The sequence below is a fragment of the Osmerus mordax genome, chromosome 4 (assembly GCF_038355195.1).
Source record: "Osmerus mordax isolate fOsmMor3 chromosome 4, fOsmMor3.pri, whole genome shotgun sequence".
NCBI classification, from domain to species: Eukaryota; Metazoa; Chordata; class Actinopteri; order Osmeriformes; family Osmeridae; genus Osmerus; species Osmerus mordax.
The window spans coordinates 630,532-657,733 of record NC_090053.1 but is presented as its reverse complement, the minus strand read 5'-3'; the positions used below and the strand labels follow the sequence as shown (position 1 = coordinate 657,733).

At 46.5% G+C, this 27,202-nt stretch overlaps 1 protein-coding gene across 2 annotated transcripts in view; it reads left to right on the top strand.

The window, feature by feature from the left end:
- The window catches only part of peak1 (pseudopodium-enriched atypical kinase 1), a 63,471-nt gene extending 36,554 nt beyond the window's left edge, over nucleotides 1–26,917 (top strand). The window contains exons 1-5 of one of the 2 annotated variants that reach the window (XM_067234790.1): nucleotides 925–971; nucleotides 7,423–10,875; nucleotides 16,274–16,464; nucleotides 20,082–20,869; nucleotides 22,043–26,917. In XM_067234790.1, the coding sequence (XP_067090891.1) occupies nucleotides 7,556–10,875; nucleotides 16,274–16,464; nucleotides 20,082–20,869; nucleotides 22,043–23,563 (5,820 nt within the window). In that variant the 5' untranslated portion in view covers nucleotides 925–971; nucleotides 7,423–7,555 and the 3' untranslated portion in view covers nucleotides 23,564–26,917. Of the gene's footprint in view, nucleotides 1–924; nucleotides 972–7,422; nucleotides 10,876–16,273; nucleotides 16,465–20,081; nucleotides 20,870–22,042 lie in introns of those variants that run through there. The other variant, XM_067234789.1, reaches the window with a different exon arrangement.
- The last annotated feature ends 285 nt before the right edge of the window (nucleotides 26,918–27,202 follow it).

Genomic DNA, 27,202 nt, shown 5'->3' with positions numbered 1-27,202 from the left:
AGAGTAGAGGAAGCTGTGGAGAGTAGAGGAAGCTGTGGAGAGTAGAGGAAGCTGTGGAGGGTAGAGGAAGCTGTGGAGAGTAGAGGAAGCTGTGGAGGGTAGAGGAAGCTGTGGAGAGTAGAGGAAGCTGTGGAGGGTAGAGGAAGCTGTGGAGGGTAGAGGAAGCTGTGGAGGGTAGAGGAAGCTGTGGAGGGTAGAGGAAGCTGTGGAGAGTAGAGGAAGCTGTGGAGGGTAGAGGAAGCTGTGGAGGGTAGAGGAAGCTGTGGAGGGTAGAGGAAGCTGTGGAGGGTAGAGGAAGCTGTGGAGGGTAGAGGAAGCAAATAGTTATAAAGAGGAATAAGGGCTTCAAAGGTTTAGGTTGCAAAGTGCTGAGTCAAGATTTATAGGCACAGAGGAAATGTAGGGGAAAAGGATACATAGGCATCAACACATGTTTGTAGCTGAAGGTTCAACAAAGTAGGAAGGGGAGGGAAGAATTCTGCAGATAGCATTCTACATTTACTTTGAATACCCCCCCCCATCTGACCACACAATGTGATCAGCCGTCCTCCAGCTGATCACATTGTGTGTGCTTCAAGTTGAGCACGAGTTTTCTTCTAGTGAATCATTGTGTGTCCTCTCTGCTTGTCCATGTGATGCAGTCCCTTACTGCTCAGAATCTGATATCTGTTTAGTCATTGTGTGTCCTCTCTGCTTGTCCATGTGATGCAGTCCCTTACTGCTCAGAATCTGATATCTGTTTAGTCACAGAATGCTAGAACAATGACATGGCTGGAAATGGCTTCTTTTTTTTTTTTTTTTACATTGCCTCTCATGTTCTGTATTTTTCTCTTTCTCTCTGTCTCATATATCTCTCTCTATCTCTATGTATATCTATCTATACATCTCTGTCTCGCTATATATCTCTCTTTCTCAGACCACTGACACTGGGAGAAGCTAAGACTGCATGGCTGATATCTGATTTGTTACATGTAAGTTGTTTTTTCCCTTGTGTGTGTTTTGTGTGACTGTTTTGGGGAGCCCCTTCAAATGGGGGTGTATGACTGTAATAGTTACTGCTTATGAGCAGTGACATTTTTCAACTTTTAGAAACTTTTTTTCAACAACTTTTTCCGTTTTTTTTTTTTTTTTACTTTTACAAACTTTTTTGTCACTTTTTCGGGTGACCAGTGACTTCCCATCTCTGCTAATTTAACATGTTTTTTTATTTGTGACGTAATGTAAAACATTTCCTTAGTGCATTTCCATTTCTTTTTTTCCCCATTGTGGAGGTCAAATGAAATATAAGTTTGTATGTGCTCACACTGCGCTGCATTTCAAAGATCTTGTCCTGAGAGCAGGCTTACAAAGGAGCTCACAATGGAATGAACAGAGTTCAAGAGAGTTGAAGTCAAATTTAGAGAGTGTGAGTGTGCATGCAGCAATTTCCCCAAGGGTTCCTGCTGGTCTCTCCCAGACTAATCACTCTTTCCCAGACTGGGCACAGCCTCACACACTGCACACACACCTCTCTCCCTCCCTCTTCTTCTCTCTCTGTCCTCTCGATCTCATTCCCCCCCACACCCCCTCCTCAAAATGATTTAAACAGTCACAACCCAGATTTCTTCCAGTGGGACCAAATGCTTCCCAAAAATGCAGGACTGTTTAGTGTCCCCTACGGAGTGGCAGAGAGGCCAGAAAGGGAAGATCCTGGAGGGGACAGGGAGACCTGCCCGGCTAAAGGGCTTTTCAAGACTAGTGCAGATTTTTTTTTTTTTTACGTAACAGAATAGAAAGTTCTGAAATTACTTGGCACATGTGGATGCAGTCCCAGGTTCTGACCTGCATCTTGAGCTTACAGCCCCGATGTTCACCCAGGTTCTGACCTGCATCTTGAGCTTACAGCCCCGATGTTCACCCAGGTTCTGACCTGCATCTTGAGCTTACAGCCCCAATGTTCACCATGAAGTGTTTCATTGCTCAGTGTTGACCTTTGTATAAGACAGGTAAATCCCAAATTGAGGTAAGCTTCTTCCTCATTGCAGTGCATGTCACATGTTCAATTCAGCAGGACCATCACATCTTGTGTTGGCTGCCTAGTCTGTTTTACATGTCAGTTGAAGCCAGGAAAGGACGTAAGGACAGGAGACAAGGTTATCGATAAAGGGGATCTAAGTGAGAGCAGCCATTTATCCCCCACTGTGTACGTTAGAGATTTACATTTAGTCATTTATCAGACGCTCTTATCCAGAGCGACTTACAGTAAGTACAGGGACATTCCCCCCGAGGCAAGTAGGGTGAAGTGCCTTGCCCAAGGACACAACGTCAGTTGGCATGACCGGGAATCGAACTGGCAACTTTCGGATTACTAGTCCGACTCCCTCACCACTCAGCCACCTGACTCCATGGGGATCCCGTACAGCTAGCCACTCTGTGGGTTTCTTCCTTACAGTGGACACATGGTCGTTAATACGCTGGGATGCCGAGAGTCATCAGTGTGCTTTGGTGTCCAGCCAGCTATAAGAGGCGACATGTCAAGGTGTCTGTAGATGTTCCTTGGATTCTACGGTCCTTTATCATCTCTGTGTCCTGCCGTCCTTCTGCCGTGGCTAAGACTGTGCTCATGAACCCTTCCTGAGAAAGACATACACTTCTGGTCTGCTGAGTCCATGTCAGCTCCACTTGTCTTTATTTCTTCTCCTCCGCTGTCCCTGGCGGTGACTGCAAGGCTCTCTTAACTTACCAGCTGCCTGTAATAACAGAGGCAGCAAATCACATCTCCAACCCCCTTATAGCCTGAGCCTGCAGCCTCTGCTATTATAAACTCATAGAGCTCCTCTTCCCTCTTACACTCCCTCAGGCTAAGGATGTGCCCTGCTTATAAATTTGTTATTTCTCTACATACAGACAAATATGGTACCAAAATAGTTATTTGGGGGGTAAACAACATTTAAAATGTGGACTAGTTCATCTTGTTATCTATCCCACTTGTCATTCCTCTGTTGTTTCTCGTCTGTCATCTCTGTCTGTCTTTCTAACATTGGTGGCAATAATGAAAACATAACCAACCTTGTGCCATAGCGCTCAAATCCTTATTTTGTAGCTTTGCGATATCCTCTGCATTCACACATCTCTGAATTATGGCTTCACTCCGAGTATGCAACAAGATTTTGAAGCCACATCTCCAGATCATCCTTCCTGGGGCAGTGTTGGCCGGCGCCTTAGCAGACGCTAGGAGAAACGTCTGGCCCAAACACAGCTCTCTGTCACTCGTCAGATGACACCAGAGGGGCACTGCTACATTTACATTTACATGTAGTCATTTAGCAGACGCTCTTATCCAGAGCGACTTACAGTAAGTACAGGGACATTCCCCCGAGGCAAGTTGGGTGAAGTGCCTTGCCCAAGGACACAACGTCAGTTGGCATGACCGAGAATCGAACTGGCAACCTTCGGATTACTAGCCCGACTCCCTCACCGCTCAGCCACCTGACTCCCTGACACTGCTCCTGGCAGGGGCTGGCTTCTCCTCTATGAATGCACCTTTGACCATGAGGCTGCAGTGTTTTCTCTCCAGTCTGTCACATGCGTGTTGCCATCATATTCAGCTGTCTGATTGTATCGTTTTGTTTTAATGATGTCACATGGGCTATATATGGGCTGTATGATCACCAACTGGATATATCAGGAAAGAGAAATGCTAGTGCATGGTTGACTGTGTGTTTGTGTTAACGTGTGTGTGCATACCTGTCCAGAAGTGCTGTCACACAGCTGTAGAATTCACTGTTGATATGTGGGTTGCCCACAAACAAAGAACCTCTGGCAGACACACATCCAAACTTGGATACACACTCACCAATACACACTCATCCCCAACACACACTCACCCCCAACACACACTCACCCCCAACACACACTCATCCCCAACACACACTCACCCCCAACACACACTCACCCCCAACACACACTCACCCCCAACGCACACTCAGGAGCAGTCTTTCTTTCCCTCAAACACACACACACACACACACACACATGCTTAGAGCCTTAACTTGTTTTTGGGTTTATGTATGGGAAGCAGGAATTCAATTATATTACCAATTTATTAGCTGTATCTATTGTGATGTTGGACCCTAGTTTGGGGTGGCAGCGTTTGTTTACGGTTTCTCTGTTGGGACTGCAGGGAAGGGAAGCACTGGCAGTCAGACACCACTACACAGCTGGGGCCATTAGTCACCACCCCCCCCCTCTCTCTCTCTTGCTCTCTCTGTCTTGCTCTCTTTCTCTCATTCAGTGCTGTCACGGCAGAGGAGATGAAAGATGATGAATGTGGCCACTTGAGGTTCCTCTGTCACCTGGACATGCACTTTCATTGCCAGTTTACTCCCTTCAAAAGTGCATTTGTTTGTCGTGGTCGTATGTCATTCTGAATGAATCATATATGAATTAGTATTCCTGTACCTTGTGTACCACATACACCACACTTTAAAGAGGTCCATATCCATCCCACTTGTGAGTCAGGTCAGTGTGCATGAGCAGAATGCAAAAAACGGCTTATCACTTCTTCCAGTGCTTCATAGATAAAAAGACCTTCCTCCCCTTCCAGAGGGAATGTTTTTTCAGAGTAAATTCACTTCTCAGACTGTGTTCATCTAGAGACTGTGCACAGAGCACGTTCACAAGCTTAGAAAATAAGCCACAATAAGTTCCACATTTATAGGATTTTATGTCGCAGATGCAGATTGGTGTTAGTACTTTGTTTTGACAAATCCAGTGCCAACCTATGGCTTCTTTTAGATTCTGAGTATTTTGTGAAAATGCTGCTTGCAAGAAATACTTAAATACCATGTACATTTAACACCCCAATACTGCAGTTACTGTTTCCAGTAACCACTATTCATCAAATGTATTAATTTTTGTTCGATGTAATTCTTATGTTTATCTTCTTGTTTGGTGTAATGCGGCTGTGCCGGTAATATTCCTTAGTTGACTTCTTTCTCAGTCTTCTAGAAAACAGAATCTCTACTTTTGTAAACGTAAGCTTTTCATTCATGGCATCTGATCACTTGCTGTGTAGAGGAGCTACTATGAATGCTGTCTGATCACGTGCTGTGTAGAGGAGCTACTATGAATGCTGTCTGATCACGTGCTGTGTAGAGGAGCTACTATGAATGCTGTCTGATCACTTGCTGTGTAGAGGAGCTACTATGAATGCTGTCTGATCACTTGCTGTGTTACATCCGTGACCCACAGAGAAACTGGGTCCCACAGTAGATGAACCTCAATGTGCTATCTAGGCCACACACCACAAGAGCATTCACTTTCTCCTGCCAGGTTATAAAATTAGATAGAGCGGCTTAAATAATAGGCAGAATTCCCCTTGGTTGTGACTGAGCGATGAGCTTCCACCACCTGTGTTGTTGTCTGGGAAACGGTACGTCCAGGTAGGCTGACCAGCCACGAGCCACGCGCCTCAAACGTACGAAAAAGAAAGTGGGCGCTAGCTTGAATATTCTTGATAAGATCCTGATAATCAAAACCATACATGACTAAAATCATGCTGAATGAAAGACGAAGAAGATTGTCTTTTCTTTATTTTGTTTATTCAAACTCATAATACAATATAAAGATGAAGCCTCTAGATGTGTCAGGATGTTTTTGTGCGAGCTTCATCTCTGCTCTGCTGCAGCTGCTCTCCTCTTACAAGGGCACATGGTTCAAACTTGTCTTATATTAGCAGCGTGTTTGGATTACAAGCAAACTGTCATTGTGTCCACTCAGGATGTCGATGGCGTGGTGTAACAGGAGGAATCTTCCCCCACCCGGGTCATTGGTCGACAACCTTTCAGCCACGAGTTCCTGCTTTGTGTCCGGCTGAGCATAAACCTATGATGTTGACACTCCTCTCCATGGCAACTGACCCGTATGTCCTCGTCTGAAAGACAGACAGACACGCCCGCTCTGAATAAGAGCGAGTTTCACTTAGTTTCACTCCAAATGTTCTCTTAATATACTTATGGTTCTAACTTGGAGTTGTTGAGATTATCCTCAAATGTTGGAAGAAAGCAACTTCTTCATTGAGTGGCGTTTAATGTCCCAGTTGTATGTTGCTTGTTAGATGTCGTGTTGTCATTGTTTATTTTGATATCTTACAGAATTCACTTGCAGAATTCGTGTTTCAGTGATTGAAATACTGTCATTAAAGAGCTCAGTCTTACATTGAGAAACGGTTCCTTGAATGCAAGATTCATGATGCATAAGAGGATGCACCCTTCCAATCATGTGCAAGATCTTGTTTCTCCAGACATTTAATTATTTGCAGATTTTTGCATTCCCACAGCAACCACATTCATTTATAGTTTTAGTTTTTACTGTGCTGCTTTCTGCTCAGAGAGTATGAAGTGTAACTCCCTGGCTTTCCAGAGGAAGGGTAATTACTGAACTGAAGAAAACACTTGCTATAGGTCAGAAAAACACCTTTCATATTCCACTGTGCTATTATAAATACAATTAAGGTGGGTGGTTGGGTGGGTGGGTGGGTGGGGGCTTTTGAAGTGATGACTACAGAACAGAGCTGTGTGGAGAAAAAGTGACTAAATGGGTTGGTTAAAGGATGTGAAACTGCCTCACCAGGCTGTGAAACAGGACGTATCTCCAAAGATATTTGTCTTGTCTGTCTGCCTCCAAATGTAGTCTATCCATTTAGTTTTTCTGTTATTTTGTCAAATAGTTCACCATGGAAAAACACACATTTCTGACTGTTGGGTATAAAAGCTAAGTTTCTTAAACGTTTCTGTCAGGACAACGTTGAATTTGTTTCTGATGTGCAGTGTAAAATAGGATGTGGTACAATTTCAACAACCTGTTTTCTATTAAGAATATAATAGTAAAAGTGACAGTAGTGTAGCCTAGACTTAATGACACTGTCAGATTACTCATCTCCTGTAAGCCTCACCTTAGCACCAGTGACTGTACCAGGAAATGGCCCTCCTTATCTCTGACCCCCTGGCCTCACATGGCCCTCCTCATCTCTGACCCCCTGGCCTCACATGGCCCTCCTCATCTCTGACCCCCTGGCCTCACATGGCCCTCCTCATCTCTGACCCCCTGGCCTCACAGACTCACTGACTGAGTTGAGGATTAACCCTGCCCCTAACTGGAGAGGAGCCTTGAGTTAGTCTCAGAGAAACATTGCTGTGTATTGCCCTCTAATGGAGAGGAGCTAGCACTGCTGTGAAAGGGATGTCTCTATCTCAGATAATAGAAACATGACTAATTCAGACATTTAAAATAATGGTATTTCATATTATATAGTGTTATTGATTGATATAGTATATTGATTTGATGGGGAATGTGATCTTTCCATAAAGTGCTTGGACTTTAGTTGAGCAGTATCATTGAAGACTATTTTACCATTGCCTTATTTTCTTTCTTTTCTTTCAGATTGAGTGTTTGAGACCTGACATTTACCCCGAAGTCAGCTGTGCTGTAGAAGAGCCGGTTCTCCAGACATTTCTTCCCATGGAGGGCTTTCCTGTCCACTGACCCAGCTGGCTGTCCCTCCGGACCAGCAGCCATGTCTGCCTGCAACACCTTCACTGAACACGTGTGGAAACCGGGCGAGTGCAAAAACTGCTTCAAGCCCAAAAGCCTCCACCGCTTACCCGAGAGCGGCCTGAGGAAGACCCAGACTGAGCAACGGCCATCTCTCTCCCAGCAGCAGAACCAGCCCCTTGCCGGAGCTGGACCCAACGCAAACCTCACCAGCAGCTCACATCGGGGGGGTCACAGCTCTGCACGCTCTGGACACTGTCGCCCCCCTGTAGCCAAGAAGCCAACCATTGCTGTCAAGCCTACCATGATGCTTCCCTGCTCCTCAGCCGGTCTGGACTTGGAGGGAAATATCCACAGACCACCAGATGCTGGAGAACCCGGAAAAACCTCTGCCTTCACGGTCTGGAACCGCAATGGCTTGAACCGTAAAAGGCCCTGTGGGTCAAACAACAATGAAGGGGAAAATGCCAGGGAGGAGATCGAGGGTTATGTGCAGCTTAGCCGGCATGCCCCCACTGGCAACAACAACAATGGTCTGACAGACATGCTAAAAGAGATAGCCGGCCTGGGCCCTGGCCCCAGCCCCTGCCCTGGCTCCAAGGACCTGTTTTTTGGACGCATTAGCAGCTCCTACAGGCGCTCCCTGGAGAGGGGCCTCCCAGCATCCAGCTGTCTGGCCCTGGGTAGCAGCAGTGGAAGTGGAGGACCACTTCAGAAACGAGTATCCTTGAATGACAGCACAGACGTCATCAGCACTGAGGGAGGCCGCTTCTGCTACCCTGAGTTCTCAAGTGAAGGGGAGGAGGATGACGATGAAGAGGAGGAAGAGGATGATGAAAGCGAGGAGAATGATGATGGGGAACATGAGAGTTGGGACGAGAGTGACGAGGAGCTGCTGGCGGTGGAGATCCGCATGCGGGGACAGCCACGCTTTGCCAACTTCCGAGCTGCCACGCTGTCCCCGGTGCCCTTCGCAGCAGGCAAGAAGTGGAACACGGTGCCGCTGCGCAACCGCTCGCTGCAACGGATCTGTGCTGTGGACTACGATGACAGCTACGATGAGATTCTTAACGGATACCCCTCCATGGACTCAGGAGGACATGGTCTTCTCCCTTATGGTCCCGGTGATCTGCAAGGCAGTGCCTTCCTATCCAACTCTGAGTCCACCACTTCCCCTGAATCCTCCTCATCGCTTCCGGAAGACTCCAGAACTACTTCCAGCAGTGGTAGCAGTGCGCCCTCTGGCCTGAGAAATGGCCTTCACTCTCCGTCCTCTTCCAAAGCACACATGACCCGAGCTGCTGCTAGTGAGAAAGAACAAGCCCACAGAGCTCTTAGTCCAATAAAGATAACAGAGACACATAAGGCTGTCCTAGCCATCCGATTGGAGGAGCAGGAAGGTAGGGAGGGGCCTATGCCCCAGGCTCTTCCTGGTCAGCCTGTCACAATCAGCTTCAGCCCAACGGAGGAACAAGCCAGACCTTATCGTGTTGTAAACTTGGAGAAGCCTCTTATCTGTAAGCCTTACACAGTTGTGGATGTGTCTGCATCCATGACCCACAAAGAGGAACATGCTCCAGACAGCACTCCCAAACTCAAGACTCACCACATTCCCACCAGTCCAGTGTCTTTACCCACCTCCCCCTTGGCCCGGCCACTGTCTCCAGCCTCTGCAATGTCCCCGACTTCCCCATTCTCCCCAAGGTCTGTCCCACCTTCTGCGTTGGGAGGCAATGCATTCAAGAAATCAGGGAACATCCGCTACCAGGAGGTGTGGACCTCCAGCACTAGCCCTCGTCAGAAGATCCCAAGAATAGATCAAGAAACGGGGGGAGCTCCTGGTCCTGTGGTCCCACCCCGACAGTGTAGCCACAAATCGGCCCCCACCTCTCCCATCTCCGGCCTGTCCTCCTCTCGGACAGTACCCGTGAAATCCCCAAATCTGTCTGAGATAAAGTTCAACAGCTACAACAATGCGGGAATGCCACTTTTCCCTATTATCATTCGTGATGAGCCTGCATATGCACGCAGCTCCAAGAATGCAGTCAAGGTGCCCATTGTTATCAACCCCAGTGCTTATGACAACCTGGCTGTGTACAAGAGTTTTCTGGGGCTCAACGGTGAGCTACCCCAACCAAAGGGGGTCAGGGTGGCCAGCCACACCTATGAGGAGATTGGATCTGTGGAGAGTGGCCAGTCCTCCCCAACAGAGAAGCTACCCAGCAGTAAAGCTGCGTTGGACAAAGTTGCTGTTGAAGACAGGAAATCTGCTCCTGGGGCTGGCCTGAATCCCCAGGTGGCCCACTCACTACTCACCACTCCAGACTGCAGCACTGTACCAAGCACGGAAGCCTCTGCTGCCACATGTTGTACTGCTCTCTCCACCAGTCTAACGGTCACTGCAAGCTTGCCCAAAAGCAGCCCCAATGGGGACACGTCCAGTAGGGAGGGCAGCACAGACTTCCCTCTGTCCTCTGGAACTGGGACCGCCCATCGGGAGAAGGCCATCACGGTGCTCTCTCAGATTGTGGCCTCCATTCAGCCACCTCAGTCTCCCCCAGAACCCCCCTCAGCCCAGTCCAAAACCTGCAGCGTGGAGGAGCTCTACGCTCTTCCTCCAGACGCTGCTAAGGAAACCCTTGGCCGGCCAAAGTCTTTATTTTCTACCACTGATGGCGTTCTCTCCAAACCTAAGAAAGACACGCCCTCAAAGCAACTTCCCAAATCCCAAAGCGCCTCAGCAACTGTCACTTTGTCCAGCCCCAAGGCCGAGGCTAGCGCTCCCTTTCCCCCTCCCAGGTCCACTTCCTCTCCTTTCCATGCCTCTAACATCCTCCAGAGACACTTTGGCAACTGGACCAAGCCGGCATCAAGCTCGCCCACAAGGCCCAGTGACGGAGAGACCAGCCCCGGTGGAGGAGATGGCAGACGCTTAGGAGCTGAGAGCGCCAAACCCAAACGATGGATCTCTTTCAAGAGTTTCTTCCGTCGGCGAAAGGACGAGGATGAGCAAAGGGAGAAGGCAGAGAGGGAGAAGGACAAGGGCAAGATGGTGGGGCTGGATGGGACTGTAATACACATGCTGCCTCCTCCTCCCATCCAGCGCCACCACTGGTTCTCCGAAGCCAAGCCCGATGACCCTAGCCAGAAGCCCACCATCATATTCACCTACAAGCCAGACTGCAGTGCCTCCGGTGACGGGGAGGGTGAACTGCGGGTGGAGGAGTGCAGAGACACCCCAGTGTTGGCCCCGGAGGACAGCATCGACACGAGGACACTGCCCCCACGGCAGATAACCTCTCCACACGCCCCAGGGAGTGACCTCCCCAGCCAAATCATCAGGTACATCTTCTAATTCACTGATATTGCAATGAAAACAGTATGCAATTCCTTTCACTCTACCATTGTTCATTGTCTTCTTTAGTTCTTTTTTGGGGGCTGATGAGTATGTGACTCACTGTAATGCCTGAGACCAGAAACATACACACAGCCCACCTGTCAAACAAGCCAACAACTCTTACATTTTTGTATTTAGCAGACGCTTTTATCCAAAGCGACTTAATGACTTAGTAGTATTTGACAGTAAACCATAATGATTGTGTTGACTAACTCAACCAAACAGTTGGAAATATTTAAAATGGTAAAAATATGATTAGAAAAAGGGTTAGAAAATGAGAGATGAAAGGACAGTAATTATTTAATTATGAATCATACTTCAAAAATCTTATTTTTTATTGAGAAAAACGTGTGACGCTATCATTGTCAAAGATTGTGTTGACCATTAACATTGAAGTGAACTGATTATTCATTTAATACAGTGCAGTGTATCTTTTATGAATCTGAGTTGTCTGATTAAACTTGACAAAACAATAAAATCCCTTTTCCTATTGTAATAATACCAATTCCAAGTTATGTAACTCAAGTTCGATGTTCTATGAGCAGAACACCGTGTTGCCTTGGCAACATGGTGAGAATCTATTCAAGTGCACACCTTAGCCAATAGGAGAGCCTTCTGTCACCCATAGAATAATCTTCCGGACTTTAAAGGAGTGTCAATCATAGAATCTCTATGCCATGACTTCCAAGTCAGCTAGACAGCTTAGACAGCCAGTCCTTGCTGCCAGTAAACCCCATCTCTCTAGCTAGTAACATTGGAAAAGGGGTTGAATTTCCCCAAAATGCAGTGCTAGAGCAAGATGTTTTGGCCATGACTACATTCCCCATGTACAGTAGGGTCCAAAAGCCTGAGACCACATTGAATGGTTAAAGACTGAGAAAGCATTCTGTGACATCACAAGAAGCTATTTGGAACACTGGCACATCATTCTGGGATAACATGGGTCATGCACGCTACAATTAAAGCAAAACAGACATACCAGTGATAGTCTGAAATTATTTTATACATGTCTTTGTCACATCCACAAAGGGGCACAAGAAGAAGAAAAAGGCAGTTAGATTGATGAGATCCTGTTCTGTCTCCTATTCAGCACTCATCATTTACCTCTGTGGTCTTAGGGTCATCCTCAGATAACTGACTGGCCTCTTGTTTCATGTTACTTGGTCATTATTGCCCTCAGATTTAGTTTATCTTTTAGAAATATTTTCTTTCCACATTTCTCTTTCCCAAATGTTCTGTTTGTCTCTCTGACTCTCATCTCTGTGTGTTCATTAGTGCATCCTCATCCTTTCATCTACTCACTCTTCTTTACTTACATCTCTCTGAATAGGTACATCATTTGTCAATCTGTCCATTCTTAGTCTCTGTATTTTGTCTCATTATTGCATTTCTGAATCTCTCTAACTAGATATGACACTTTCATATCATCTACAGCATCTATTTTCTCTTCTTTTTCTCACCACTCACAGTCTCTGGGGTGCCTGTTAACACTGTTAGATGTCACATTGTTCTGTCTTCCCCTCTCTCTCCTGACTCCGCTTGCCTGTTTGGGTGTCTTATTTTTTAACACTTTCTTTCTCTCTTTTTCAAGATGTTATCTTCCTACATGTCACCCCTGCTGTTGTCTCCCTTCATTGAAATTGGATCTCTGTGGGTAACTTTTCTTACCCATAGAACCCAATGAGTAGTAATTTTATCTTTTGACTTGTCCATTCTTAGTCTCGTCTCTCGCCTGACCTCATCTCTCTCTCTCCTCTCTCCTCCCCCCTCCCTCCCTCCCTCCCTGGTCTCCTTTCTCGTTGTCAACCAGCCATTTGCTGTTGTTGTTCTTAACCATTTGCCTCTTTTATCTTCTGTTATTTTCCCTCTCTTTGTCGTCCAATATTAGATCTGCGCTTTTGCATCATCATTTTCAATTACCATCCATCATTACCATATCCATCATTACCATATCCATAATTTAAGCCAATTTATATGCAGGCTCACTCAGTCTAACCCGTACCCAGGCTCCCAGCTTTCCGTTGCTTTGCCTTCCCTGTTTGCTCATGTTCAGATGCACTGCAGTCATCTTTCCTTCCTGTTTTTCTAGAGAGTGACTCTCTGTGACGGCTGTTCCTATTAGCTTCTGTATTCTTTTTTTGTTTTACTTTATTTCCATTTAGGTTGAACTATCCCAATTCCACCTTTTGCTATTTACATTTGCCGTCCCCTGTTGCTTCGTCTCGTCTTTACTCTTGGCCGTATTGTTACACAGGTGAAGCTGGTGGAGCTTTTACCTGGTGATATTTGAAGGTGTAACTGCTTCCAAAGGTGCTTCTGAATGAGGGATTTGAATATTTATGCAAATTAAATGCGTCATGTGCGGTGAATGATGTACTTACACATGACTTCACCCCTATAGAAGTAGAAATACCTTGATTATTTTTGACAAGTCTATTCAATAATCCAGGTGTGTCAAGTCGAGCATTGAATACTAGTCAACATGTACTGTGGTAGTGCTGTGAAATTATATATATTATGCAAAATTGACTTCTGTCAATTATTAAGTAATGCATTTATTTACTTCATCCAAAGTGGTAGTCGGTAACAGTATGACTAAGGAAACACACAGTACAGTTAATAGGTCAAATCCGCCAAAACATAAAAGCTAGTATGTAAACAGTCTGACCTTTACACTACCAGGCCTCTGTGGGTGTTACACCAATTTCATTTTATTGTTTTACAGCTGAATACTAAAGGTCATCAGCATGTGAGAGTACTTGTAATGTACACTTGTCTGAATGTAGACACTTAAAAATGTATTGTAGTCCGTTCATCTTGACTGCAGCCATTACATCCTCAGTGGACAACAGATCTTGCATACTCAAAATTGTTATCTTACATTGAGCATAGGATAGTAGAACATTTAAAACCTAAAACTAAAAGACAGGACATTGGAATAACCCCACAACCCTAACTCATCCCAGCACAAAAAGGTGTTTCAGGATGTATAGAATGTTTGAAGGACAGTAAACCAACATCGCTACAGTACTGTAACTGGTGTAATAACTGCTTGATGTTGATATGCTGCTTGAGATAGTCTCCCTCTCCTTATCTCTCTCGCCTCTCCCTAAACCACTTCCTGTCATGTTGAAACTCTGAGCTGCGGGGGTGGTCCTAATATCAACTTAGAAACCCAGAAACTCAGAGGAAATCAGGTTTACAGAAGGAATGCTGTTTACGCAAGGTGTATATTCCATAGCACCAGGCAAGCATGGCGTGTCTCCTGTTGACCAGATGAGGTCACTGAGCTACGAGCACCGTGTGTCTATTGTCATTGGCAGATTAAGGGTTAATGTGCCTGACTGCTCTGGCTGTGAGCAATGTTATTGGTTAACAGAGAGAATGTTTGTGCAGTCATCACCTTCAACAGGTGAACTCAGTGTGAGAGAAAAAAGAGACACAGTTAGAATCCTCTGAAATGGAGAGAAAATGTTGCGGGAGGAATTTATCAGTTGAGACCGAAGCAAGCTTGTTTCTAAGAATGTGAAGTTCCTCAGCTGTGCTGTCACACCCAGGGACATGGGGAGCTGTGTGAGTAGGTACCATGGGTAAGTCTGAAGGGCTCTGCTTTCCCCTTTCCTCCAATTACTCCTTCATCACCATTCATTCTTTTGTATCTGTGTTATTGACTTAGGAAGGAGTATACCTCAAAAGATTGTGTCTGTGAGTGCCGTAGCTTTGGTGTGTCCTCAAGGTCTGCTTAAGCATTAAGTGCAGGAACTGTAAAACTCTGGGGCGTGTTTGTTCTAGTCGCGTGAACAAGTTGGGTCCTGATATTCAGACGTGCAACCATGAAGGTATTTATTGGTTCAAGGGCCTCGTAAGGTATCATGTTCTGTAGTTTTTCCAGCAAAATCTATTCAATGTCCCTTAGAATCGCATACAAATGATAGGGGTAAGTATTTTAGGCACCACACTTAATCTCAACCCTTCTGGTTGGAAATGGCAAGATGGCCGTCATCTCCGTTTGATGAGGCTGTAAATCAGCTGTGTAACCTCTAGCTGGCTAGACGGCTGGAAGCTAGTTATTGTGATATTGAAGGATGGCTCAAAGCCTGTTGAAGAGAAGTGATCAACATATGATCCCAGGAAAGATAGTTTCTATTCCAACAGCGTCAAGTTTAAGGAGGCTTTATAAGAACTAGGTGAATGTTCTTAGGATGACAGTGTTATGTTATGGTGTGCTTGGTTTCAGTGAGAAGGATACTCTTTAATGTCCCTGTGCTTCCTGAAAGGAGTTTTACCATCACATTTGCTTTGTTTTGATGCTGTTGTTAATTTGAAATAGCCTTTTTAGCAACAAGACTATCATTGAGTGTCTTTAAGAGTGTTCAGGAAACTACTGCATCATATTAAGTGGGAATGTACCTTCCTGTCCTTTAAATGTCCCAATCTTTGATGACTCATGCTTATGACAAAGCATGCATTGTTAGTATCACAGGAAGATGACTAATGATTGTCAACATTAGTCATTAGCTCTGCAGGCATCAAGTCTGAATACTGCACAGAATAATTACACCTATGTTATCTCCCCACAGCTGAGCTCCCGCTAACACTGTTACAGCATGTGTTGTGACAGGTAGCTAACACTGTTACAGCATGTGTTGTGACAGGTAGCTAACACTGTTACAGCATGTGTTGTGACAGGTAGCTAACACTGTTACAGCATGTGTTGTGACAGGTAGCTAACACTGTTACAGCATGTGTTGTGACAGGTAGCTAACGCTGTTACAGCATGTGTTGTGACAGGTAGCTAACGCTGTTACAGCATGTGTTGTGACAGGTAGCTAACACTGTTACAGCATGTGTTGTGACAGGTAGCTAACACTGTTACAGCACGTTTTGTGACAGGTAGCTAACACTGTTACAGCATGTGTTGTGACAGGTAGCTAACACTGTTACAGCATGTGTTGTGACAGGTAGCTAACACTGTTACAGCATGTGTTGTGACAGGCCGCTAACACTGTTACAGCATGTGTTGTGACAGGTAGCTAAATCTCCACTTTGCCTTCCTAAACCCTCCAGAAGGCAGACCCTGTCCGGTCATATCACATCAACCATTTAACATGTCCTCTGTAGCATGGTGTTCCCCACTGAAAAGCTCCATGTTGTTGTCTCTTTGTAATTGTAGTCTGCCCCGTGTGCTCACGTTGGGTTTGTTCACGTTTTGAAAATATGAAAATAGTCTCTCTTTTTTCCCTCACACAAGGGATCCTTGTCCTTAAAAGCTTTTTTCATCCATGTTCCGTATGTTTATTTCTGCTCTTCTCTGACCCTGCTACCTTTTCTGTGCCCTCACAGCGAGTTGCCAGGCCGAGCTAACGAAGGCACCATGCCCACGGCCACCTCCCAGCTGGTCAAGCTGCAGCTAGGCTCTGTGGGGGAGGCGTGTGCCCCGGCCAGCGATGGCAGCGCCAGCGTAGGTGACCCAGATGATGACGGCTCACACTCACCCACCTCCAGCTCCTGCAGCGCCACCTACAGCAACATGGGTAAGCTGAACACCCAGACACCCACTTTGCTGAGGAGGATGCTGGGTGTCAGTACTCAGGACCCTCTCTGCTGAGGAACTAGAAGACAAGTCTTCAGGCAGAAGTAGGGAGTTTGTGAACTAGTCCTAGAGGGTGTAAATCATCTGGGTAAATGATCAGAATATCAGTAGCATGTTAAGAGGATACATTAAAGACTACCCTGTTTTCTTTTACGCGAATGACTGGGCACTTCAGCCTGTTTTGTTGCTGTACTCAGTAAGGTCTAAATATATCCTTCCATAATAAATAATGTTTGGGATACTAAGATATTTCTATGGTGTATGATGTCACCAGTCACTGCTGCGTCTGTGGAGAGAGCTCTGTCATGGATCAGCATCCACTGGCAGCTAGTGCCTAGCTACTCAGCAATGCAAAGAGGAAGTTCAATTTCATGGCTAATAAAGTTCCGTGCAGGACTCTTTCTGGTTTGGGCTGGCTGGAAGCCACGTGTGAGCCTCTTCATGGCTATCACTAAGAGGTGTGGCACCTCAGAACCTGACGGAGGGAAGGGCGGTGTAAAGGCACAGAGCACAGAGCAGCCAGAAGGAGTTCCAGAAGCCAGAGCTTTGATCGTGAAGGGAAAGAGATTTACATGTTTCAGACAGTGTGTGCACACCAGAGAATGGATGAATGTGATTGAGGACTGATGAGTAGAGTGCACAGATTTTATTTTGTGTGTAGCGCTTATTTTAACTAGTGACTGCGTGTGTGTGTGTGTGTGTGTGTGTGTGTGTGTGTGTGTGTGTGTGTGTGTGTGTGTGTGTGTGTGTGTGTGTGTGTGTGTGTGTGTGTGTGTGTGTGTGTGTGTGTGTGTGTGTGTGTGTGTGTGTGTGTGTGTGTGTGTGTGTGTGTGTGTGTGCGCTTGTCTGTGGGCGCTTGTCTGTGGGCGCTTGTCTGTGGGCGTGTGAGTTTGTGCGAGAATGTGTGAATTGGCATTGAGTGCTGTATGTGCCCTGATTGTAATGAAAGACTCCAGGGTGGCTAAGTGATGAGCACTCTGCAACCTACTTACACACAACAACTAATGAGAGAGAGAGACAGAAAGGAGAGACAGAAAGGAGAGACAGAAAGGAGAGACAGTTGACTGTGTGGAGCTCTCAGTCCTCACACCCAGCTTTGTCTAATCCAGTTTTATCATTCATGAATGCTCACCCAGACTCTTCCACATTTTAAACATCCTCAGACATGCATGTCCTCTCTCCTGCTCCCTTGTCTCCTTCCTCCCTCCCAGACACCCTCCTCCTGCTCTCAGGAGGAGCTGCCTCCAGCCTCACTCAGACAGAATGTTAGAGTAGCCAGCCGCTTGGCCAGAGTGGTGCAGCAGGATCTCTTAGACAGGGCTGCAGGCACAGGGCTGCATGCTCTCTCTGCCTCTCAGACCACAGGGCTGCATGCTCTCTCTGCCTCTCAGACCACAGGGCTGCATGCTCTCTCTGCCTCTCAGACCACAGGGCTGCATGCTCTCTCTGCCTCTCAGACCACAGGGCTGCATGCTCTCTCTGCCTCTCAAACCACAGGGCTGCATGCTCGCTCTGCCTCTCAGACCACAGGGCTGCATGCTCTCTCTGCCTCTCAGACCACAGGGCTGCATGCTCTCTCTGCCTCTCAGACCACAGGGCTGCATGCTCTCTCTGCCTCTCAGACCACATGGCTGCATGCTCTCTCTGCCTCTCAGACCACAGGGCTGCATGCTCGCTCTGCCTCTCAGAACATCCTGACTCGTTAGCACGGTCCAGGTAGGCTTTTCCTCCTTTGTTTCTCTCTCTTTCTCATGAATACTTTTCTGCGCACCTCAATATTTGATTCTGCTGTCATACCCTCTCCTCTCTTCGCCTGTGCTCCGTTCTACTTAGAGTCGCTCGCTTTCGATGGATGCATCTAAATGTCATATTTCAGTGTAATGTTCATGTTCAATACCGGTCATGCAGCATTGCAGTTTTACATGATCCAATCAGAGTACATTAAATAGTCCACAAAGGCCATGTACTGTGATTAAAATACCTGGATTAAAAGGAGGGATCTGCTGTGGAGAAAAAAAAGAAGAAAAAAAAGGTTTTGCTTTTACTTAGTTTTGGAGAGCTATCCCTTCATGTTTGTTTGGGTAGGAGGTTGTTGAGAAGTAGGAGCTGTGTGCTGGTGATGTCCTAGTTTTACAATTCTATGTTACATATTCATAAATTCACCAAGTATACCTAGTGCAAGTGCTAAATATACAGGCAGTCATCGCTGGTGCTTGGTGGCTGTGTTCCCTTGTGGGCTGCTGTTGACCAAAGAACTCTGAACCTCAGTCACATTACAGTGGGATAGCCTAGAATAGCTGATCAGGATGAAGGTCAGAGATAGTTTGTCCTCAGACAAAAGTCAATTGTCAATTGATATTCACTAATAATAATGTAAGAACTGTGAAAATAAAAAACAAGTTAAGATGAATGCTGTAATGAATAACTTTGATATTGAGGCTTTTAATCACTTTATAATTTAGGAATATACGTTGCTGTAAATGATCATATGATGAACAGCAGTATGTTTTCTGTGGTGTTGTAGCATTGGCAGACTAGATCAGGAGGCAGATTGTGTTTGACGATTTTAATCAGATTTACAAGGGGGGATGTTGACACTTGTGTACAGTCAAAGGATTTAAGGACTCATGTGGTCAACAGCTCCTCCAGTCTTGGACCTTCAGTGATGGCAGAGGTCTGTGGTGGTCAATCTCAGGACAGAATCTGGAATCTGCTTTTATCCATCTTAAAAAATAAATAAAATTTATTTAGACTTTTTCCAAAACACATTTTAAGAGCTTTTCATGTGAGGTAGACCGAGATTGTGTAAGAACAACTTTGCATAGGAATCTTGTACGGCAACGTGACAGTGACCTCCCTAACCAGCAATTGATGTCATGGAATGGCACCATTCCATGACCACAGCTTCAAATCATATGTTGTATAATTGTAATTTGTCTAGAAACTGGGGCATTCTATGATGTTTGCCAACAAAACAACACTACAGTGGGTCTATGCCCTGCTCTAAGAAAGACATCATGGTCTATGTCCTCTTCAAACAAATTAATTCCCAAAACTCTTTGGATCACTTCTGTTTTTATTCCAGATAGGATCTGGAGACTTTTGCCCACATAAAAAATGAGGCCACTGTTAAGTAACGCCTTCTGCCAAAATTGCTGTCCAACCTCAGTCTTTTAAGCACTCGCTCCCAGATGATGGGATTGGATGGGGCTGCAGCCAGCTGTTCTTTTCACTGTCCTGAATCCTTAAGACCTCCCCTCACATGCTACAGTATCTGACCTTACGTGCTAAAAGGCTTAGTCTTGCTCACCATAAGACATACAGTTGTTCCTTAGACTGAACACATCACAGAGAAGACAAGTAGAGGATGGAATCTTCCTAGCTTGTAACTATAACGTTAGCCAACTGTAACAGTATCTTGTAAAAGGCTTCCTGGCTTGAGTAAGGTATTGAAAAAGGGAGATGGTTTTTGTTCACCGTTGTTTTCACTTGAGTCAATGGCCTGGTGATGCATGTGTTGTAGATGCTGGTTTAAGGGCTTCTCTCCCCCCCCCCCAGGTCCGTCTCGAGCCAACATGATCCCCCTGAAGCAGCCCCGCAACATGAAGAGCTCTTTTGACACCCTGGCGTCGCTCGACCTGGACGGCCCCCACGACCAGCACGTCCCCCAGGCCACCCCGCCTCCGCTGCCGAAGAAGTCTGTGCCCCGCTCCACCACGGAGCCCTCCAGCCTGGCCATGCCGCAGGGTGCGCTGAAGCCCAAAGCTGAAGCCAAGCCTGGGGGCAGCAGCTTCAGTGTGGCCAACCCTCTCTACGACCTGGACGGTACCTGGGAGACCACCAGCCACAGCTCCTCTCTCAGCTCTGAGCCCCGCCCCCACGACCAGGAGAGCGGCGACTCCCTGGAGAGACCAGTCACCGGCGTCAACAAGGGCCGTCCGGCCAACAGCCTCTCGTGTCTGGTGTCGGCTCCCAGCGCGACCACGGGGAGGGAGCACAGGGGCTGCCGGAGTGCTGAGTCCCTGGCTGGCAGGGCCCGCACCACGGGCAGAGGGGCAGGGGCCAGAGGGAGCAGCAAGCCCCAGAGACAGGCGCTGTACAGGGGTATGGACAGCTGGGAGGAGGTGGTGGGCAGGATTCGAGGGCTGCACACAGACACTCTGCGTAAGCTGGCGGGGAAGTGTGAGGATCGCTTCATGGCCGGCCTGAAAGACCACCTGCGCTTTGGGAACGACAGCTGGTCACACTTCCGCCTCACCACAGGAAGGCCATGCTGCGAGGCCGGGGACGCCGTGTACTACACAGCCTCCTACGCCAAGGACCCACTGGTCACCTACGCCATCAAGGTACACCTGAGACTCCAGCAACACTCCTGCCCAGCTCATAGCTACAGCTACTAGATATTGTTGATTGTGATAGCACAAAGACTAAGTCTAACGTATACTTTACACACTTAGGGTATACACTCCTATGGAATACTAAAGAGAATAACTTGACATGTTTCGTGTAATGATCGACAGGTGAGACCAAGGTCTTCTCTTTAGTATGAGGGACGCATGTATGAGACTGTGTGTGTGTTCACCCAAGTGTGGGCATGTTCCAACTCAAGGCTGTATTATTTACATATTCTAGAACCTTCCAGAACCTTGTTGCTTCAAAGCCTTGTCTGCACATTAAGAAACTAGACTGACCAGACTAGACTGAACTCCTGCTACCCCATTAAAAAGTTCCGCTCATATTAATGTGACCTACTTGTGTGAGGTTCTCTCCTGTTGCTGCCCACCAGCAAAAAGGGATTTGTTTATGACTATTTAACGATGTGCTTCTAATTCTCTGAGGGTTGTGACTGCATTGTGTGTGTGTGTGTGGGGGGGGGGTTACGTGTAAAAGAGGAGAAAGTTAGGGAATGCAGAAATGTTATGTCACAACCAAACAACACTGTTGTGTGTGACGTCGTGCAGCCCATAAACACCCAGTGGACAAATTGTTCTATTTCTCCTCGTTTTTCTCACGCTCAATTCTGTATTCAGCTCAACATGAGCCTCGTGAGAGCAAGGAGGAACACTGCCATGATAGTCCCTGCTGCCTGGCTTCAAAGTGAAGAGAATTGGGAAGACATAGAGCTGCAGAGGCTGTCACTGGGGTTTAGGAGGCATGGAGCCGTGCTGGGCAGGGCTGTCACTGAGTACGCTCTCATCTCCCAGATACATGCAGGATCAATGGCATCAGCAATGAAACCAGTTTGAGGGTAGAGGCATGAGGCTGAGAGGAAGGTCTCCCGTGACCTCTCCAGTGGATTTACCAGCTCTTTCTGTTCTATTGAAGCTGGAGGGAATTTTAAGCATTCCTTTTTGTCTGTACTGTTTTATGCAGAATAGCGTCAGAGTGGCAACTGCACAAAGAGGACTTGATGGTGATGCGCACAGTGCTCAATAGTATGGATACTGACACTTTTATTTTTCCCTCTCCTCTTCCCCATTTCTTTCTCTCCTCCTGTTTCTACTTTGTTGCCTCTCCAGATCTGTCGCAGTAAAGTGAAGGAGACCCAGCAGCAGTTCTTCCACAGTCTGGCTGTGAGACAGAGTTTGGCCCTGCACTTCAACATCCAGCAGGACTGTGGACACTTCCTGGCTGACGTGCCAGCCCGCCTGCTACCCTGGGAGGAAGAAGAAGAAGAGGAGGAGGAGGACGGGGGCGAGGAAGAAGAACAGAAAACAAAAAACAAGGAGACAAAGACTGAGAAAGTTGGTGAAAGCAACACAACGTCCTCAAACACAACCCACAACGGCCAATCAGAGGAAAGTCATGCGATGAGTCACATGGGCACTACGGGGCAGTTAAGAAGTCGAGTGGTGGTCATCACCCGCGAGGTCCCCTTCCAGACTGTTGCCGACTTCGTCCAGGAGGGCCAGGTGCGTCACGCCAGGAACCCAGACCTGTACGAGCGGCAGGTGTGTCTGCTGCTGTTGCAGCTGTGCTCCGGCCTGGAACACATGAAGCCCTACCATGTGACCCACTGTGACCTGCGTCTGGAGAACCTGCTGCTGGTGCACTGTCAGCCTGGGAACCCTCGAAACCAGGGCCAGGTGGAGGCCAACAACAATGCTGCCCCCTCTGGGACTGGCCTGACTACTGCCCCTTCAGCCTCCTCTGTGGCCGCTAACTCCACCTGCCCCGCTCGTCTCATTATCAGTAACTTCTCTCAGGCCAAACAGAAGAGCCCCCTGGTGGTGGACCCCGGCGCCCTCCGCAACCAGTCACGTCTAGCGCCTGAGATCGTCACGGCAACGCAATACCGCAAATGCGATGAGTTCCAGACCGGCATCCTCATCTACGAGATGCTGCACCGCCCCAACCCCTTCGAAGAGACGCCTGACCTGAAGGAGAGGGAGTACACCTGGGCTGACCTACCGCCGCTGCCCCTGCGCTCGCTGTACTCCCAGGGGCTCCAGCAGCTGGCCAGCCTCCTGCTGACCGTCAACCCCTCCGAGAGGATCCAGATGGCCGAGGCCCGGGCCTGCCTGCAGTGTCTGCTCTGGGGGCCCCGTGAGGACCTGTTCCAGGTGCTCAACACCGCCCCAGCGCCGGAAGCCAACCCCAGCCAGTGTGAGTCCACGCTCCAGAACTGGCTGGACCTGAAGCGGACGCTGATGATGATTAAGTTTGCAGAGCGTTCCCTGGACTCTGGGTGTGGAGTGAGCCTGGAGGACTGGCTGTGCTGCCAGTACCTGGCCTTCGCTAGCACGGACTCACTCAGCAGGGTGGTGCACATCCTCCAGCAGACCCAGGCCCAGCCTCAGAGCCAGGCCCAGCCTCAGAGCCAGGCCCAGCCTCAGAGCCAGGCCCAGCCTCAGAGCCAGGCCCAGCCTCAGAGCCAGGCCCAGCCTCAGAGCCAGGCCCAACATCAGAGCCAGGCCCAACATCAGAGCCAGGCCCAACATCAAGACCCATACTTGTCATGTGACCCAGGCCCAGCCTCTTTGAGAACCACAATTCAGCCTACCTACACCAACGCCAAGTCTCTCTTTAAAGAGACCTGACCCCATCTCCTGTTCTTCACTGATGCGAATGTACGATACCAGTAAACTTTCGCCTCTTTGTCAGCATTCACTGTTCTTAGTATGGTCAGATCAGACACACACTGTCCTGGGGAGAGAAACACTACTCTGCATCTGCTTGGGCCAACGATAGATGGATGGATCTCAATGAACTTAAAAGAGCAACCATAAGGAGTAAGGTTACATAAAAACTCTAGAGTGACCATGGCAACAGGTCACAAGCTGTAGTTGGTATCAGTGCCCTTCCACCATGTGACTAATTGGTCCCAAAAAGTTCAAAGTCATTCAGTAGTGGATGATGTCATGAATCTCGACAATCGTGTGTGTGCTTGGAAGCAGTTGACTTGAGGAAGGATGGGAGCTCTGGAAAGATCACTTTGAATATCCTTGTGACACACTCTTTAGAAATAATTTCTGAAAGACAGGAAATATCCTACCTGTTTAAATGTCAGAGAGCAAGAGCACTGTTTTGCACATTAACATCTCAATATCTAACAGTGTCAATGCACAGTAATGTTCTGCTTTGACATTTTGGAAGCATCTCTGAGCAGTTAACTTTACTGATAGTTTACAAGTATTACGGATAGGAAACTATCCTACGAATTCTTTCAGTTTTCAGTGATTCCCAGAGCGTGTGTGAGTGGAGCTTCAGGCTGACGGTGCCCACATGGATGAGGGCTGACGGAGTATAAACTGGGGGGACATTTGTCCAACACACCTTGCACTCTTGGTTGGGTAGGTTGAACTAAATGCCCAAAAGATTTTAGATTTTCTATTGCATTTACTGTATACATTTATAGAGTTCTACACCACCAAAAGTTAATTCATCTTAACCTTATTTAACTTTTGAGCACTGAAAACTGGAGTGGACAAAAACATGCTTTTCTTCCTCAGATAATCTATAAGAGTAGGGTATAGCTCAGTGGTTAGAGCATTTGACTCCAGATCAACAGGTTTCAGGTTCAGAAACCCCCCATGTGCTGTATATCGGTTTAGATAAAAGCATCTGCTAAAAGACATTATATTTGTACCATTAGTGTCATGCAAATGTTTGTCACCAAAGATGTGCCCTCAGGTCTCTTAAAAAAAAATACACAAAATTAAGTGATATAGAGATGACGGCATTGAAATATTTTTAACAGAAGTAATCATTTAATTAACTTGTTGGATAGAGAATTATCATTCAAGTGTCCTTACTGAGCTTGTTCAAAAATCACTTTGCTGTGGAATCCAAAAAACGCACGGCTGACCATTTTGCTTAATGCAGTCATCAGAACAGGATTTGGGCTCAGTGGCACCAAACTATATAACGCATTACGTGTTGGGTGAACACACACTCCTTTTGTATTTTTCTTTGGATTTGTGCAATTATTAAAATGTCAACAAAAAAAATTATAAATGAGCTTATAACCCATAAACATCACAGTATTTTAAACATGTATATTTTCTTTGTCACAATATGCGACTTTGTTTCACATATTCTCTTCTATGTATTTTGTGGCACATACTATGACTGAACTGAAGATGAGGATCGTGTTTCATATTTTAAGAACAATTTGTAGTCTGGAACTAAGACTAAATCATCACAGCGGTAGGGGAGCTGGTAGTACATTTCAAGGGACTGCACAATCGAACATTTGTACTTTTAGTTTGTACTTTCTTGAATTGTTTATCGTTGAAAAAGTTGGGTCGTCAATGCCCTTCACTCATTCAGTGAACAGAACTGTACAACGCTCCTAGATGATCTTGAAACTGGAGGTGGATGACGTGACACATGAAGAGTTAGCCGCCAGCCTTGGTGAAACAACTGGTTGTCGAATGGCTCATCAACATTTGGAATGTAGCAGAATGCACCTGGACTGGGGGGAACAGGACTGAGTCTGGGTCTTTTCTAACCATTATTCACTCTTTTGAGCTTATCTTTTTGGTCAACCACTACACTTCACTCAGAAGCCCCAGATCAGTGTAAAATAGTAGAACAACCACTGCCTTAAAACCCTGCTTGAAGACCATCCACCTTCAACCCTCCTGCTATGACGTGCTGATGATGTGTTGTGATATTGACTTGGCTGTTACTGGTAGACACCCCTGCCCAGATTCATCACAAGTGTCCTCCTACAGCGAGCAGACCCTCCCAGATTCATCACAAGTGTCCTCCTACAGTGAGCAGACCCTCCCAGATTCATCACAAGCGCATGCAGCTTCAGACTCATTCTAGCTGAACAAACGAGCTCACCGTGGACTCAGTCTTCCCTCCCTGGAATCAATATTGCCGATTTGATCAATGTATGCAGGTCGTCGTTAGCTAGTAAGGGAACAGTATAGAACAGAGACCATCTTGTTTTGCGCACACACAATTAAATAAAGCATTTGAGTAAATGCATCGGCAACTTGAACTATCTTGTTACATTTGTTTTCATTCTGTGTAATACTGCGTTTAACAAACCATTCAAAGTCGATAGGTATGATTTTTTTTTTTGTATCAGACGGAAATCGGGATTAATCATCCTGCAGTTTTATTAACCATTACGAACTGTTGTATTTCAGTATCTTATCTTAGCAATTATTTTTGTTATAACCAAACTGTATTGCAGCCACTCTATCCAGTCAGAGTGCAAGCTGCATTTCAGAAGAGCCCCGCTAGTAGTTCAATGCAGCCATTGGAATGAAAGGAGACAGAGATGTGTAGGTCTGTGGCTGTAATATGGTCAGTGTACAGTGGCTGTAATATGGTCAGTGTACAGTGGCTGTAATATGGTCAGTGTACAGTGGCTGTAATATGGTCAGTGTACAGTGGCTGTAATATGGTCAGTGTACAGTGGCTGTAATATGGTCAGTGTACAGGTGTGTGGAATGGGGACTGCTCTGGGGGCCGTCCTCACCCAGAGTCAACATTTATGTTGAGTCTAATCTGATCTCGTCTATTTTAGCCCACATTTCTTTCTGAATACAGTGCACCTCTATCTGTACGCTTTAGGGAGACTATCGTCTTTGTTGTTAAAAGAAGACTTCACTAGACTGTGGTCTAATTTACCGTGCGAAACAGTATGGAGGGGTGTCTGATCTCTGGCCTGATTAAGATTAAAATACTGTGTTATTTTCACCTTTAGGGGGGGAAATGTGTTAGTGTACAGATCTATGTACAGTATTTTCCCTCCTCTTGTAAATGATGATGTAATAACAAGGAGGGAAACCACCTTGGGAGGATGTGTTCCAAGAGGTGTTCATGGTTAGTAATTACCAGCAGTCCAATTTGCTGTGGTGTCATTGCATTGTGACAGATGAGCTCATTTGGCTTTCTATATATGTGTATATCTTTCATTAACCGATGGTAAAAGAACAATAAATATATGTTTTTATAAAAAAAAAATGTGGGTGTCATGATTCTGTCTGAACGTCCGCAAAGCATGTCCCTCTTGTTGTAATCCAGGGAGACTGATCTCCACACTGGGAAGGGTAACTGATGGTTCAGGATTTAAATATAAAGCATTTCTTGTCTACCTCCACAGTTACATGGAAAGTGCAAATACTACGAATCTAATACTTTAAAACGCTAAATAATTCATTTATTTATCAATGATGAGCTTGATTAATTGTAATTTTCATATTAAATATACGGCA